Raw genomic sequence first — 17,385 nt, 5'->3', positions numbered from 1 at the left:
AGGTGGTGCTTAGTTCTGTAAACCACAATATTGATAAATTACTCGATTTTCAACTAATAGATCGCCGGTTCGAACTTCGTTCTATATCCTTCGGTTTGGAGTGTTGGAGGTGTTATTGGCCTTTGCACTTGATGTCTGTCTGGAAACTGAATAAACCTGTACTTGATAAATGAGTTTCATTACTAACTAACATCCATTACTCAAACAATTGGAAATGGATAGTTTTATTTTGAACTCTAATCAAACTGTCATTATCAAGCATCGGCTAAGATTATTACGCAATTAAATTTTCTTTGTTTTCATTCCTGATTAACAAATCCACTTTTTTATCGCAATTAATAATGATATGTAATTAAGTCTGTTTAGATCATTTTTTGTTTAAAGTGATGAGTTATATATATTCATAGCTTTCCTTGTCACTTTTCTCGTTTATGGATTTATTTATGTTTATATGGATTAAACTTGATATAGTTTGTGTAAAATTGTCTAATCAAATAGTTAGCGCCCACGCGATCACATACAATTGTATCTAACCTTGACATATAGGACTATTTATTCTGCATAGATTATTTTTATGTTTATACATTTTCTCATTTAACTTATTTAAACAGCTGTTTGTCTCCACTTATTTTGAAAAAAATTGAATGCAACTTGGAGATTATTTTATTTAGGACTTTAATTTTCATCATTAATCTTTATGTGAGTTTATTTATCATCAAACTTTTCTATTAATATTTAAGCATTGTCTGATATATTACATCACTAAGATATTTGAATTAATCTTGTCGTTTTTGTCTAATCAGATACTGATTTCAAATGCCCTGGTACGGCCGAGAGTGGGGAAAGTCCGCTCTCCCTCTCCAAATGCTCTCACGTGGCCACGCGTATATTGCCTCTGCCAGAGAAGTCCTACTCACTGCCTTCTTGTGGCATTACTGTTGTTAACGAAATTGAGAGGATGTAAAGCGAATGCCTGGCGCTGTAACCGGGTTGGTGGACACGGTGGGTCCACCTGAATGAGTTAGAAAACCCTGATTCCAAACCAATGATGCACATGGGCTCCAGGATCCTGAGGGAACATATGGCGTATGAATCAATCGTTAGTCACCGGTTATCATGGGACTGCATCTCCTAACGTTGCTCCACCGCCTTGTGAATCAGACCTTTAGGTCAAAGGCTCCGGGTGTGGCCCCCTAAAAACCACTTGCTTCAGTCCGGGCACCTGGGCAGTATCACAGCCCTCACACAAATCAAATGAGATTTGTATGGAGCATATATATTTGGTGCTTCTTTGTACCAATATTTATGTGTTTAAATAATAAGGATATAAAATGTCGTTTTTGTCTAATCAGATACTTATTTCTTTGAATAATTTTACGTCGACTGTAATACTTTTTGTGTCTATAGTAGAAAGCGGTATTTTCTACTCATCATGCTAATATATCCAACAGACTATATGAAGTTTTTTGTAGATGATACTGTTTTGTTCTTTATGTGGATTATTATATTTTATACAGAAATTGTGACAAGTAAATCTGGCATGGTGTTTTTGATTATTTCCCAATAAATGCGATCTTAGAAGTTGTACGTCAGTGCTTTGTATGGTATTATGAAAGAAGTAGTATCGAACCATCCAATGAGATGCACGAGTGTATGGCCAAATCAGAATTAATTTGATATTAGGTCTTTTGTTTTAATCTGCGATTTGCATTCTGTTTTAGCATTTTTTTTTCTGAATATGTGATAAATCTCGGGGTGTAGAACCTTCAAAATGCTTCAAGTGGGAAGCTATCGAATTCGCAATAATGTTTTACAAATTGTTTGCACCAACTTCTGGTTGAATATTAGGTGTTAAATTGACTGAATACCATTCACCTTACTATGTAGTCATTTAGCTTTTTCATGGTCTGTACATAGTCGAATTCACTTTGTTAAAAAAACATTTTTGCATATCTCTAATAACCTTAAGTCAGTTTGATTCCACTAAAACTGCATTTGACCTGATTTGGAAAATCATGTGTGTAAGTTAACTTGGTTTTTGTACTCACTTGGACCCCAGTTATTGATGTAGAAGTTCTTATTTGTATTCACCAAGTCTCATACATAAAATATTTATGATTTTTAAGAACTGCTATCAAATTGTGCATTAATTAACTGTTTTCTGTTCAATGTACTTTGTCCTGATTTTACCATCCCTACTTTTTTTTCTTGTTTCTTTCCTTTCAATAGCTCTTCTGCAAATCGAATTCGACTTACTTCTTGGAGTGGAGAAGATATATTTAAGATGCCCGTTGGTATTTTTTCCTCAAAGGATCATAAACGTCATCAGTTCATAGCAACATGTGGTGTTTCGTCCCCTGGCACTTTAGCTGGTCCTAAACAATACAATTATAGAAAGTTACGAAGAAACTCATTTACGTCTTTATTATCCTGTATAGATAACCATTCAGATCCAAATGCTGTTAATCTACGTGAAACAAATCATAATTTAAACGGAACTAGCTGCCCAGAGTTATTGCCAACTACAGAATTCGAGTCAAATTCATATCGTTCCAGTTCTCAACAGTCCCCTGATCTTTTATCAATAATTATTCCTCCGAATAATTTAAACGACAATCATAGTAAAGATGTTAAAAATAATGCTGAACATGTTGAGATATTGAAGAACTCTAATCATGTTCACAAGGACAATGGTCTAATGTATGGTATTCATGTTCATTTCGATGAAAAGCTCCCTAACATCCATAGAGATGATGATAATGCTGATGGACTGGAATGGGATGATTTGGGTGATTTACAAAGTAAGTTTACTATTTGTAAAAAAAGCTTCCTTATCTTTTTCTGCATGTGCTGATAATTTAAGAATTAAGCTCCTGGCATAATGTTTCGATTAAAGTAAACCAATGTCAAGTCTTGATAACGATAACAGTCATTTTTAAAATCAAAACTGTCATTTGTTTCGATTGTGTAAGCTGCTGTATTTGAGGTTACCAAAATCATATTGTTTGTTTTCGTTTAACATTTGACTATGACATTTGAATTACGTTAGTTTACTGCCTGTTTTCCCGAAACCCACAAAACTAATATTGTTAAAATGTTGGCCATGGAAGGTAACGAACCACGCTTTTGTGGTTCATTTTCGAGTTATTAAGTTTTATAATGAACTACCCGCTTAACCTTTATACTTTGAATTAACTGTTTCTAACCAATTTAATTCCTCCTTTCAAACTTCATCTTGGAGTTATCTGTAGCTATTTAAAGTCTGCTTTTCGAGTGCTACTTTCATGAAATAATATTTATTTCATAGCATTTCTAACAAGTTCTTTGCCTTGTGAAGAAACTACATTTTCGCATTTGTTCAGTAAGTAGTTTACACGAACTATATAATACTGTTCTTTCAAGTAGAATGAGCCTCGACCTAATCAACTACAAACACATTCTCTTGTAATTAAAAACTCATGTAGGTAACCAATGATTATCTGTTGGTAAACTCATTAAATTACCAGTTCAAGTTTACATTTCAAACATTAATTTAAAACTGACTACCATACTTACCAATGTCAAATGCTAGTGGGCGGCCTATGCTTCTCCACGAGGTGTAACAGGCGTAAGTAGGTACTATACTTATCATGTTCCTCAGTTATTTCATCTAAAAAACTTATTTACCATGATTTTGGTCCATTATAACTTTCATATCTAAAGTGAATCGTGTAAAGAATCCCTCGTTCATTTATGAATAAATTGTTTAACGTATTCGTTTCTGCATAAATATCAAACAAAATAAGAGCCCAGAACATTAAAATGTCTAACTTCTGGTATTCACTTAGACGAGACACTTGACTGTTTTGAGTTATTGTAGAGTAAAGCATTTAAAATTCGTTCAATAATTGCTAGATCTCTTCTTATCCCAACGTACATTGTTAAAGTGCAAAATTAGCGCATAACAAGTTTACTCAATATATGAAGGAATCGATGATGAAAATCTATCAAGTTTTTATTCAGGGTTCACATGATATTAGGATTTTATGGTTAAGCTCTCCAAATGACCTATGTTTATCTCTTCCTAGGACACATTTTTACTACATACCCCATCATTCTGTATCATTCAAAATTCGTCACTTCTTTGTTGATAATTAGTAATTAGTTTTTATCTCCCGTTAAAGTTGCAAAGTCTGATTCCCCATCACTGTTGCCGAGTAATGAATCAGTCGACACATTGAATGGATCAATAGTCAACACTGGTGGATCTATTCTTCCCGGCTCGCCACTTACACTTGCTGTTGAGGCATTAGTCTCTCCTTGTTTTCAGTTGACTGAATCCCACATTCAGCATCTCAGTCAAATTGGTATCTCACAACAAAAATCTCATGCAGAGGTAGGTTTACCAGTTTTTATTGTAATATTTATGTATGTATCAATAGAGTAGTAGTTGAACCAGCTTTTTGCTTACTGTTTGTCTACTGGCTCGTTCTCAAGCGTCAACTGACTTACATATTGTCTGTCGTACCCTAAGATATTCGATTATTAGTTATTCACTCTTTTTAAGTGTTTACCAGGACCCGAGACTATAAAAAGTTTATAGTCAAATTTGCTAAATAATAGCATCTCTAGAGTCACAGTTGCGAATCTACAGAGAATGAGCATTGTCGTTGATAATTATCCTTGATTAATCCTACTACTCACGACAGAATATTACATTTCCTATCGTTCTACTTCAATTATCTAACACCAATTCTGTATTCTAAAGTTGGGAGCTTTATTCAGTATGAATATTAGTGTCCTTAAATAATTTCACTTTCCACAAATGTATCATTCTAATTCTTTAACTCACCTCTATCTGCATTTTTCATTGAAATTCCAGGTCTCTTCTTTATATCCCTCACATCATTCAGAAATTTCCATACTAATAAACAATTTGTCTGTCAGTCAAAATAATTCTTATTATTCTCCGGAATCTGTAAAATCCTGGGAAAAAACTATTGAGGTACAGAAGTGCGAATCGTCTTGTGCTAAAATTGAATTGCATACACCACATCCTGATACAATAGTAAATCATGTTAGTTTATTAACTTAACGTACATTTTTTGTATCCCTTTCTTTAAATTTTCATATATTTTAATTACGCCTTTGTAAATCAACACAGATGACGTTAAGATGTTATAATTAGATTATAGCTCCACAAATTGTTGTACTGAAGGTAATTAGATATAATTTAGTCCATTTAATCAAAATGATGTTTGTCGTTACACTTTTTACCTTATGAATAAAGATTACAGATAATTGCCTACATGACGTTATGTTTGAAGATAGCCGAGCTAGTCATTTTAGTTGATCTATCAAAAAGATCATTTTCAGTTTGTAATGCTTTTGTGTTCTGTAGGATAATCATGTATCATAGTTGAAAGTTTAAGGACAAAGTCCCATGGTCTGCGGAACTGATTATTTTTGACAAAATATTTGTTCCTCTTGCTAGTAGCTATTTAAATTTCTTTACTGCTCTCAATAATAAGTTGATCTTTTTGTGATGAGTTTTCACTGTAGTTGTGATTCATTTCTTATTATCCATAAAGTAAATAATACGCAACGAAACAGTTTTAGCTAGCACCCAAGACAACTGAAGTGTCTTGATCTTAATTATAAAATACGTAAAATCTATCGTAGTAATTAGTTTCTCTTCAGGTGTAAAGAAGTGTTTTAAGAGCTGACATTGGCATTAAAGTTTAAATCTTTTATATTGTGTTTATGACAAATATGCTTTCGTTTCATCATAAGTTTATTTCTCTTAAGATTCGATTCTCAATATATGTATATCTGTTTAGACACAACCATACTACTGTAGCGAAAGAGAACACAAGTGGGGACAATCGAATGTATTTGAACAAAAAATTACAGAATATCTTAATAAGATCTGAGAACCATACAGTAAATACTTAATTTACAAAACGTCAATCAATTGTCTCAAACTTGACTGTTCCTTTTGAAGATACCATTCAATCGTCCCAGACTTCATTGTTCTTTCGTTCCACACCAATCATTCTTTGTCCTCGTTCTCTTTTCCTTGATTCTCTTACCCTTTGCCTCCAAGCATTTCTTTTGATTCCACGTTTGGCGTGCTTATCAGGCTACTAACATCAGTAGCACACACCACACCGTTAGTTAACGATAGCTGCTATCATCGAAATGGTTTAGTTGTGTACAGCATCCTACAGTTACCTCTTAAACCTATGTTTTTATCTTGGATAATTATCTGACAGTAAGCTGTATAGACGTAAAATGGTTTTCTAAAATTATATAGTCTACCTTTAAAAGAGTTTTATAAAGATATGTGATTATAGGGTTTTTGTAATGAAGTTTTCGGTATTTTACAGAATGAAGCATATCATTACAATCGGGGCAACAATAATCATACTAAATTAGGAGCTGCTTCTGGTATGTTATCATGTAATATGTATTTGATAAATGAACGAAATTCAACCTTTGTTATAGTGTCTTTACAACTAATTCGGTCAGATCATTGAAATGCAATTATTCATTCTATAGTTTCCAATCACAGAGAAGGCTAATAAGTAGTGTGAAAAGCTTCTAAATATCTAGATGCTCACTTATTTTTGATATGTTGTGCAGATATTTCTCAGTTTGAAATCCTAGCACAAAAAGAATATCATCGGTAGTCAATAATGAATGAAAATGAATGGAATCATATGATTTTCGAAACCTAAATGAAGAATGTACAATAAATTTATTTGCTAAAATTATTACTAGTTTTGTGATTCAGCTGTTAGATGATAATTAAACATTTATAAGAAATCTTATTTACTTCGGTTGATTTTTATGTTAATCGTCTTGTCAACTGATTCACTACATATTCCGAAAACTCTGCATCTCACATCAGGATTACTCTTATGTGAACTGTGCATTAGTCCTTAGACATCTATGATTGCATTCTTGTAATTTACACGAATTCGATACTTTCAAATGAAATATTTTAGTCCTTTCAGTAAGGTAGAAAAATTCACTGAACTACTGTAAGATGTACTTGCCTTTTGTTGAACAGAAGGACAACTTGTTTGCATTATACTCAGTTTATGATTTCCAAAACCCAACAGAACCTGTTCTTTGAGATTTTATTTGTGATTCATTTATCATAGAGAATGACGTCGGCTAGTAGTACATCTGTGGTTGCTGTATGATTACTGGCAATTTTAACTATCACATGTTCTCGTTCCTCTTTATTTATAAAAAGGACTATATGGCTTGTAAAACACCTGTTATTCATCATTTTCAGTTACCGATTTGCCCGATAGTTCGTTGGTAAATGAACCTGATATTCTCCCTCTTTTAACATCAATACGTCGGGACGCACTTCCACTTACTAAACTATTATTACGTTTAGAAGAAAAATCTGTGACTGGATTGCTGGATTCGGATTTACAAGTTGATGAAAATCTATACTCACAAAAATTGAAGGACGAACGTCGACAACTGGATATTGATAAAAGTTATCTCACGGTATCGCTTTATGTTTTAATTACTGGTTGATTTTATTACACTGTCTCCACTTTTAATTTTGTTATTTTCCATTATTATATATCAGTTGTAGATGTACGATTAGTCTATAAACCAATATGCATTGTGACTGTATAAATGGTGAATAAATAAAACTTCTAGAAGATACGATTATTATTCTGATCAACTTAATATTTAAATAGAAAAAGAAAAGAAATATGAAATAGTAAACTTCTGTTTTATCATGCACATGTAGATTATCAAGAGATACAGCGTTTGTCCAGGTTTGAACCGTGCTCCATTCACTTCAATTTTTATATATTCATGTAGTATCGTTAGCCCTCGCATCTAATATACGGCTCACAACTTAGTACACAAATGTAATTTCTCCACATAAATTGATTGAAAACAATTTTTTGGGATTGTTCTCAAAGGCATGAACACTTGAGATATATTCTATTTATCCTGAAGCACTCATCTCGTTATTTTTTTGGCATAAATTATAATATCCTTCAAGCCGTGTTAAAATCACTCATTTCAAAGATTGTTATTTTTCCCGGTAATCCTGTTTAACCTCAACTGAACTACTATAGAAAATCAGTACTTTTAAGTTTCCTATACATTTTTACATTCATTACCAGTCGTTATTGTAGACAAATTTAGAGTTTATTTATACCCGATTTATGCGCGTTTTAGATAAGTTCAGTTCATTTAGTAATGAATAGATTATGTGAAACATTGCATTCCTTTCTTTCTTTTTTTATTCTTATTTTCGCTGTTTTCGTATCTTCGATTCACATATCATTGTTTAGTGTTTGGTGTCTGTAACTACAAAAAAATACTCACTGTCTTATCACTTTTTTCTTTGTTAATGAACTGAACTACATATAGGATGACTCAGTGTATCCAATATTTAATCGAAGTAAATATATCGTTGTATCAATTTTGCAAATTACTTGAGCTCAACACTCTTAAATGATGTCTAACAATTATGTCATTGTTTTTGATATTATGTTAATTTTATACATAAAAGTTTCGTTTCCTGTTTGTTTATATAGCATTATGGTAAACGTCTTACTCAGTGGACTAATACTATGGATAAGTTATTGGATTCTTTTCCACCTGAGGAAGCAGACTATAAGACACAATTACAAACTTCATTATCAATCGCTTTAAATACATTTGGTGATTGGTTATCAGCTCTTAAGGCAAGGTAAGATCCACATATGTTGTAGGAAATATTCATTATTCTCACTTTTGAATAACTAAAATCAACTAGTAATAGGTCTCTGTGTGTTTTAATCAAGTTTCTCCTACTTTCATATGTTAATGTATTTTTTCTACAAGTAGATGTAGGGTCCAGGATATCATGGATATTCAACATTTTGTTATATTATTTTTTATATTTAGTTAACTAATGATTGTGTCTTATGTTTATAAAAATTTAAAACTTATTCCTTTCAACAGATTATCTATTCGACCACTTCAGTCAAATTATCGGATATTTTATCAATCAATTGTCCCTTCATAACACTAAGTCACTAAATTGATGTCTATAGTTAATTATGTGATTCTAGTCGGTTAGTCACTGTTGTTTAGAACGATTTATCGATTTTCATTACATAATATGTATATTTTTCGAATGGTTTGAAATGAATAATTATTAGCATTCACACATTCATGGCTTATGTACTTCTGTATATTTAGTGTGTGATTTCACGTAGATAAGAGAAAAATTATATGATCGATTTCTGTCTGGTTTAATATCATCTTAAAACATTCTCTCACCCAGTCGTTTTTGGTCCTCTTCATACATATTTTCAATTGTGTATTTTTTCAAGTAACTCTTTTTCTCATTGATTTCGTCTTATGGCTGTTTTGGGGTCTGGTTTTTGACAGATTTGTAAATACACATCAAAGTTTGCTCGTTTTTTGATTGTTTTAATTATATATGCACTATTTTTGTTGACCGTCGGTTTCCAATAAAATTTGCCGTTATGTCATGTAATCAGACCCGTTTGTTGAATCTACTTGACCCTAAATATTGTTTCTAAAGTAATATCCCGCATGCAAAACCTTAACGTATAGTTCGATTTCTAGCATTAGGTGAAAAGCACATTCTATAGGAGTAGCATAACATCAAAACTACATGTTATATGTATACTTTTCATAGTATATAATACGTTACATTTTTTCGGAAACAATTTATTCTAAAACGTATATGTATAATGTTTATTATCGCTTCGCAAACGGTCATTAAACTCAATAAGAAATCGTCTTCGAATCTTCGACTGTAAACAAGTAATGTACAACTCAGTTACAAAGTGAACTGATTATTATTTGAACTTTCAGTGTCAAGCGAGATTCTCTTGAGCTTTTATCAGTTGAAACCACAATTGGATCTAACTGATTATCTTTCTGGTTATTAAAAGTTAAATATACTCCACATTAGTCTGCTCCGTTTTACTTTACTCACACATCATTTGAAAGCATAAAACTCTTATAGATTTTGGGTTTGCAATCATAGGTATCTTATAACATTGCTCACATTCGGTCAAATCATCATGTGAGTGGTGTTGATCTTAGATAATAGTGACCCACCAGGGTTTCTAATACCTGCGTGTTTGCGTCACAGGATTTTACTGTACTGTTCAGTTCGTTTAAAAGCCGATACGGTGTCTGGCTCTCCTGAAAACCAATGTAAAATTACCCTATTTCAAGCTATATTTCTAATTGTGAGTGGAGTGGTGGCCTAGTGGATAAGGTGTTCAACTCCCAACCAAAAAGTCCAAGGTTCGATCCTCTGCTTCGGTTTGAGCAACTGGGTAGTATCGTTAGCCCTCATACTTAAAGTCTTTCTACTACTCAAGTACCTGATGTATGAGTTAATTTAATTAGTTAGATAAAAATTTTCAAGTATAAACGGTGAATTAGTTGATGAAGCTACAAATTTATAATCTAGTTAAGTATATATTTGTAAAACGTATCTAAACACGGCCCATTTCTGTGTGCTGTGCTTTCCAGTGTAGGGACTAGTTTTAAAAAGATTTAAATTGGCTAGATCAAAATTTGTAACTTGTTCATGTAGTCGGTTGATCGTGGTGTCACAGACCTTTTAGGTGCGATTTTTGAAGTAACTATAGTGTATGCTTGAAGATTTTTGGTGAGATATTCTTACATTGACCACAGTTATGTAGATACATTCTCTTCATTTTTCCTTTAAATTCCTCCTTTACTATGTACCCATACTTTTCATCGATTTCTACTAATATTTGTCACCCATCTTATTGATATCAAGTATGACAGCACTGAACTGATACGTTGCTTTTATCCTCCTGTTTTTAAAGAATAAATTGTGTTCACTCAATATCTTTATTTCCTTTTTATATAAATCAATGTATATTGTGTAGGAGCCTTCGTCCCTATTGAAAACACATGGTCTTTGATGGCAAATAAGTACTCTGATCCACTAAGTAATGGAATACCTGGTTAATCACTTATGGTTGGTAACTTTAAATAAGTCCTCATAAAATTATTTGATTGTAGAATGTTAATTTCTGAATTTACATTCTTACAAGTATAAAATTTACTTGTATCTGAATATTCATTTGCATAATTATGGTTATTTCTGTGTTATTTTTTTTTATAGACATACTATGGCTTTGTGGGTTGTAAATTGGCGTTCATCTATGTTTGATCATTTGGTAGGAGAAAGCTATGACGCGAATGTATCGTTGTTGGGCATGAAACAACGTGTTCAGACAGCTATTCATAGAGCGCAGGAGGTATTAAAACAACTTCTACAGTCTTATGATGAGTTTACGTCATCTACTGATAATATTGACCACTGTTTAAATGAAATACATTCTGATCTTGGTGTAATTTCAACCTATTCATCCAACGAGTTTCTAAACACTTTAGAAGAACTACGTGTAAGTAGTGTGTTTGATTCCCTTTATTTTTGATGGCATCGGTGGTTTGTTATTCAATAACTTGCAGTTGATAAATGGCTATTACTAAGTCAAACCACAATCAAATGAAAGTCCCGTTGACTAGCCTGATGCATTAACTCGTCTTGTCAACGAAACATACCTCTACCCATCACATCTCTGAAAAAGTATGACAAAGGAATAAAATGACAGGAAAGCATAAGATTAACAATGAGTGGGACAAAAATAACCAATGTCTCACAATCTTTCAGATAAATAGCTACTTTTCTACATTTTATGCTCCACCTGTAGAATTTATTTCACTCAATAGAATCATAGTTTGAAAGTATGTTGATTATATACCTTTTTCCGTTGATTCACTTAAAGAAACTGACATCCATTATTCAATTAAGTATTCAAATATATCCATAAGTAGTAATTTTAAGGTTTCTTTACAATTTGCTCAAGGGTGATTTTTTTCAAATGTTTGAATATCGACAATGTCCGTCCATATTTTATTGTGATACCTTGACCATTTATTAAATTATTATCACTAATATACTTAGTATTTGTGGTTTTATATCTTGATATATTATAATGTATCTTTTATTTTGTAGTCAAAATACTTTTTGAAATTATGATGTAATGCTAAATAAATATTTCACGTTCGTTCTTAATTCATCAAATTTCTGGGACCTTCATATACGATAATATGCACTTTTCCCAAATTACTATAAAAGCCATTATCTAACATAGGAATTGGGACGAGTATGGATAGGTTGAAGATCTCTGATTTTAATTCAGGATAGTTTGGAGAAATAAACGAGATCATCAGCATTATCAAAAGTAGTGAAAATCTTAACGGAAAGATACAGTTTAGAAACAACAAATCTTATCGAACGATGGGAAGTCAGGAGTGATACTTAGTTCAAGATTTAGAGGAATGCAGAAATCAACAGTCAGTGACTTCATGATCTGATGTCATTTCCTAGTTTCCCTAACCCTAGTTTTTATCTTTGTCTTACTCTCATGTCCGCCAACATCTAACTTGAGGGTAGGCTGTGTTCAGGGATTTGTAACATATTCTAACTACCTCCGATAATAAAAGTCATAGCCTTATCATCGGACTTGACTTTTTTTACCTAGTATCCTACAGCTAACTTTGATATTGCTAATTCGGCTCCATCATCTACAGGCAGTGTTTCGAAACTGCTTATGATCAACTACTTGGAACTTAAATATGTCTTCTGCCATCGCACTAGAATACAGAGCAAACATCTGTTCGATATACTTACCTCTTAGTTGGAAAATGGATGTCTCCCCTAGACCAGATGTGGCGCAAGTTAGTAAAAACTAAGCGGTCTTTCGGTATCTGTGCTGAGGTTTCATCAACCACCAACTCACTGGGGCTGGTGAGTCTTTCATTCGACTATAACCCTACTACTTAATACTTTGAATATACGTAAACAAAACTGACCACAGTATTCTCAAAATAAGCATTATGAATTACTCACTGTTACATGACTTAGATTGATTCCATCTCTATAGTTATTTAGTGATAAAGAACTTTTTCAGCCTAACATACTTGTCGCTGTAAAAGACTAAATGACCAAAATTCAAACTGGATTTTTATCAGAATTAGTTTAGACTTTATGTCATTTAGAATAGTCACTTTTTCACACTGAATGGGAATCTTGGTAGTGAATGATAATTCACATTTGGTATTGATAGTTCCCTTTTCCACATAATGTAATTTAAAAATTTATACTTCTTTTTTAGGATTTACATGAAAATCTGTGGACTATTCAGTCACGTTTGGGTTCATGTTACTTATTCAATGACTTCTGGAAATTTTCCTGTAAATCAAACATTATTGTACAATATGATTGTCGTGATCTTTTCGATCATTATGGTAAAGAATTGAATGTCAATATATCAAAATGCTCCATTGCCAATTTAATTAATTTTTCTTGTGAACTTCGTCAGAAAATTTTAACTATGATTCGTGATTTAGAATCGGCAATAATTAAACAATCAAATGCAATTATAGTTAAAACAAAACGATTGTCAATTTACCATGCAAAACAACAGTTAATTGATTCACATATTCCTTTCATTGTAGAAAAAGACAAAGAAGTGATCGACAATGTGATCTCATCAAATGACTCGGTACAGGTGGACAACTATGATCTCCATACTGCAGTCGGTCATTTACACTCACGTTCTTTTCTCTGTTCACTGTATCACACACTTTTCTCACAAACTTATTCTAGTAGTTTACCACATTTTATAATCAGTATCGATAAACGGTCATTCGGAAGATGTTTCTTAATCTTTCTACTTATTTTTATTGTATTTATTTTGTTTGAATCGTTCTTTGGTGAACGTTCTATAGCTTCGCTCATGTCTCTTGGTAATGGTTGTCATAGTGATGGTCCGGTCGTTGAACTAAGCACAAATCATTTAGTGAAATATTTTACCTGTTTTCAACTTCCCAATTCAAACAATGTGATTTGGTAATTCTTTATTCACACCTTTATAAATTTGCATATTTTGATTACCATCATGGTTATAAATGTTAAAGTCATTTTTCTACTGAACTGTGTTTAATGCGTCTACGATCATACGAACTAGATTTCTTCCTACTTTTATCATGTGTGTTTGTACATTTACCATGTTGCGAATTTGTTTTGTACAGTTGTTTTCTTTCTTAATATTTTCTTTCATCCTGTATAATCATTAGTTGGAGTAAAAAGCTTTTATTTCCTGATGATGGTAGTATTTTCCCCCTTATTATTTCATGAAGTTGATCGACCTCCAATGTAATGTGGGACACTGTGACTTGGGTTGTGTTCTAACAGTGTCTACTGATAACTAAGGATGGAATTCAGCATTTCGATCCTTTGGATACTCATCATTTTAATCCTTACATATCTCATTGAAAAATTGGTACTCCTATAACTTAAACGATATGTGTGTCTCTTCTGAGATTTTGACAACTTTTCTCATATCCATCACTTCAACTTCCGATTTCATTCATTCTAGCAGTTGATTGATGTGCTGCATGCTTGAATTTAGCTTGGAACATAGGATTGCATGAAAGGTTTGGTATTACTGAAGTTCGTTATTTATCGGAGCATGTCAACCTTGCGTTAGACGTTAAATTATTCTGTCAATGTTTGAAGGAATTATTATCGATGTATAACTTGATTGCTTTTGGATACTTCAGTTACGCTCTTCTTTTTTTTATGCACAAATCGGAAGTATTCAATAAATAATTCAAGGGGTTTAATTGAGTTGAATATTCTACTTATTGTTATACATATATACTGAGCGAATACTAAACAAACGAAACTTAAAGCAGGTCTCATTCATTCACCGCAAAATTTAATCAACTGAACTTAAAAGGCCACGTAATTCCCTTTCTCATCCTCCCTAATATATGTTGAGAATTATGGCTCCCTTCAAATTTAGTTATTAACAAAAATTTCGAATTAGACCAGTTCACCTGTGCACGGAAATTTATGCTGTTTAAAGAGTTTCTCAGTTTTCTTCTAGGATGTCCATTCGTAAAAGTATGAATATTATTCAACAGACAAATTTGGCGTTGGTGTTGTATGAAGCACATCAGTTAAAATTGTTACATTTCTCAGTAGTGTACGAACATCTAAGGTTTCCATCTGTTTCCTGACGGATTATATTTAAATCACTGAAAGCCAACAGGCTATATGATTTTATGAACTGTTAACACATCCAGGTCTAGTCATTCTTAACTTTCCTCCACTTTTTTGTCTAAATGTATGGTAAGTTTTGACACAATATATGTAATAGCACAACCACCTTGTCTAAGACCTTTTAATCCTATGGCCACTCAATCATTAGGTCGACTAAACATAAACAGCGCTTCAGCACGTCGGTAACACATTCTTTGCGGGTTTCAAGTATCATCTGTGTTATATGAATATATTTGAATCCCGATATATCCATGATTGGTCATATTCAGTGATGCTTGCAACTAAATCCAAAAACGAAATTTATTCAGCTATCCACCCTCCCCGCCCTGTTGATCTAGTGATATCAGTACATGGTGATGGTCGCCTCCAAATTCTGGCTTAAAATATCACTAGTTATCCCATTCATTATAATAAATACTAACAATATATCTCGTCAAATATATACCCATGTACATAAAATGTTAAAGCCCTCGAATCATATTAGCTAGGGTGATTTCGATTAGGGACTTCGTTACATCCAATCACACATCTTTTCACTGGGAAATGAGTGACGCAAAGGGAATAAGATGCATTTATTTTATTGTTTGGCCTGTCACCGGTATTCTGTACTGTGAATTTATAATCACTAAGTGAAATACTGTCGAAGTTAAGAACAATGGCCAGAGAAAGACAGTGATTTTGTAAATGATGACGATTACAACAAAATCCCTAAACTCAATCTTATTTGAATAAAAGGAAGTGGCTGAGGTCATTAAGGATCGTAGTAAAGAAACATAAGTGCTTGAGGCAATTCGTATAACATCAACTTACGCGGTCACCACTAATGAAACGGAAAATAAGTGCACTTAATAGAAATACACCAGTCATGAGAGCTAAATGAAACTGCTCATATTTTCCTTTTGTAAGCATTCTATTTCTGATTGCTTTATATAGAATAAAACACCTGGTTCACAACTGATGTGGATTATTCAGCCTACTTGCTTAGGCTTGTTACCCCTCGCGTAGCAGCATAAGCCACCAATCAGCATTATCCAACTCTATCCTGGGTAACCCTTCCCAATTAATATTCGTCCTTTTTGTGTTTGCTTCCAATTCCAGATGCAGTATGTTCTTTGGCCATCCTCTTTTCCGCTTCCCTCCTGGATTCCAAGTTAGGGCTTGCCTTGTGATGCAGTTTGGTGACCTCATCAATGTTATGTCCTATCCACTTCCAACGTCTTTTCCTAATTTCCTCTTCAACTGGAAACTGGTTCTCTCCCATAGTAGACTATTGCTGACGGTATTCTGTCAACGGATATTGAGTATCTTGTGTAGACAAGTGTTTATAAATACTTGTACCCTTTTGACGATGGTTGTGGGAGTTCTTTGAATTTCAGCTCTACAGTTCTACTGTACGGAGCTTACCTTCAATAAAATAGTAGTGAAACTTTATTACGTATAAATAACCAACTAAATTAGCAACTTTGAGTTCTTTGCATAAACTTCAAAATGTAATACGAATCACCATTTACTTCTTGAATAGATTTCTGAAGGATACTTTCACTTATTACTGAAAACCGCTCAGATTCGATAAGAAAAAGTTTATTTTATCATATGGTGAAAATGACAGCCAGCTAGTATAAACGGTCTTATGGAGAAGATTTTATACGAAACATTTTAGGAAGAAATTGTTTCTTTGTTTAAAGTGAACTCATTGTAGTGCCGCGATTCGTTAATCGTTTACTTCGATAATCGATATAATTCTAATCTTAACGGCGCGTAAAATCAGAAGACAAAGGATAGCAGCAACTACAGTTTATTGTCGAATAACTCAGGTCAGAAAGTTAACAACACTTGAGCGAATAATAGCGAGCGAGTGAACAGGCGAATAAGCGAACGAGGCGGAAATGACATGCAGTGGAGATGGCTGGGAAGCCAACTCGAGAGCGAAGCGAAAGATAATGCGTATTGGAGATGGCTGGGAAGCCAACTCAATTTAAGCAAGCGTTAATCAACATTTATAGTCGGACAAAAATGAGTGACAGACATATGATGAATAAGATACGAAGTGTACACATATATGCTCATATAAAAGTATAGTCAAGGTTAATAAGCAAATGATTAACAAGATCAAAAGATGACTCAATGTACAGGTGAATTGGCTTGGCCAGCAACTAGAATAAAGTATATGGGCTTAACATATACACCGATACATCATAACGAAATTATATTATAAA

The 17,385-nt window shown here is 33.0% G+C and overlaps 1 protein-coding gene and 1 non-coding gene across 3 annotated transcripts in view; both read left to right on the top strand.

The window, feature by feature from the left end:
- Positions 1-14,158, top strand: part of Smp_139540.1 (hypothetical protein) — a gene marked incomplete at both ends in the record, with an annotated part of 35,405 nt that extends 21,247 nt beyond the window's left edge. Inside the window, 7 exons of one of the 2 annotated variants that reach the window (XM_018790349.1) lie at positions 2,230-2,801; positions 4,164-4,375; positions 6,336-6,429; positions 7,286-7,509; positions 8,565-8,719; positions 11,156-11,438; positions 13,215-14,158. In XM_018790349.1, the coding sequence (XP_018646358.1) occupies positions 2,230-2,801; positions 4,164-4,375; positions 6,336-6,429; positions 7,286-7,509; positions 8,565-8,719; positions 11,156-11,438; positions 13,215-13,955 (2,281 nt within the window). The remainder of the gene's footprint in view (positions 1-2,229; positions 2,802-4,163; positions 4,376-6,335; positions 6,430-7,285; positions 7,510-8,564; positions 8,720-11,155; positions 11,439-13,214) is intronic. The other variant, XM_018790350.1, reaches the window with a different exon arrangement.
- Positions 10,248-10,316, top strand: Smp_tRNA_00966_Pseudo_CCC.1.1. Its single transcript has one exon. It is a non-coding gene (tRNA).
- Positions 14,159-17,385: the final 3,227 nt, after the last annotated feature.

Source organism: Schistosoma mansoni (assembly GCF_000237925.1).
Source record: "Schistosoma mansoni, WGS project CABG00000000 data, supercontig 0125, strain Puerto Rico, whole genome shotgun sequence".
Classification (NCBI taxonomy): Eukaryota; Metazoa; Platyhelminthes; class Trematoda; order Strigeidida; family Schistosomatidae; genus Schistosoma; species Schistosoma mansoni.
The sequence above is the reverse complement of the archived record's forward strand: the minus strand, read 5'-3'. Positions and strand labels throughout refer to the sequence as shown.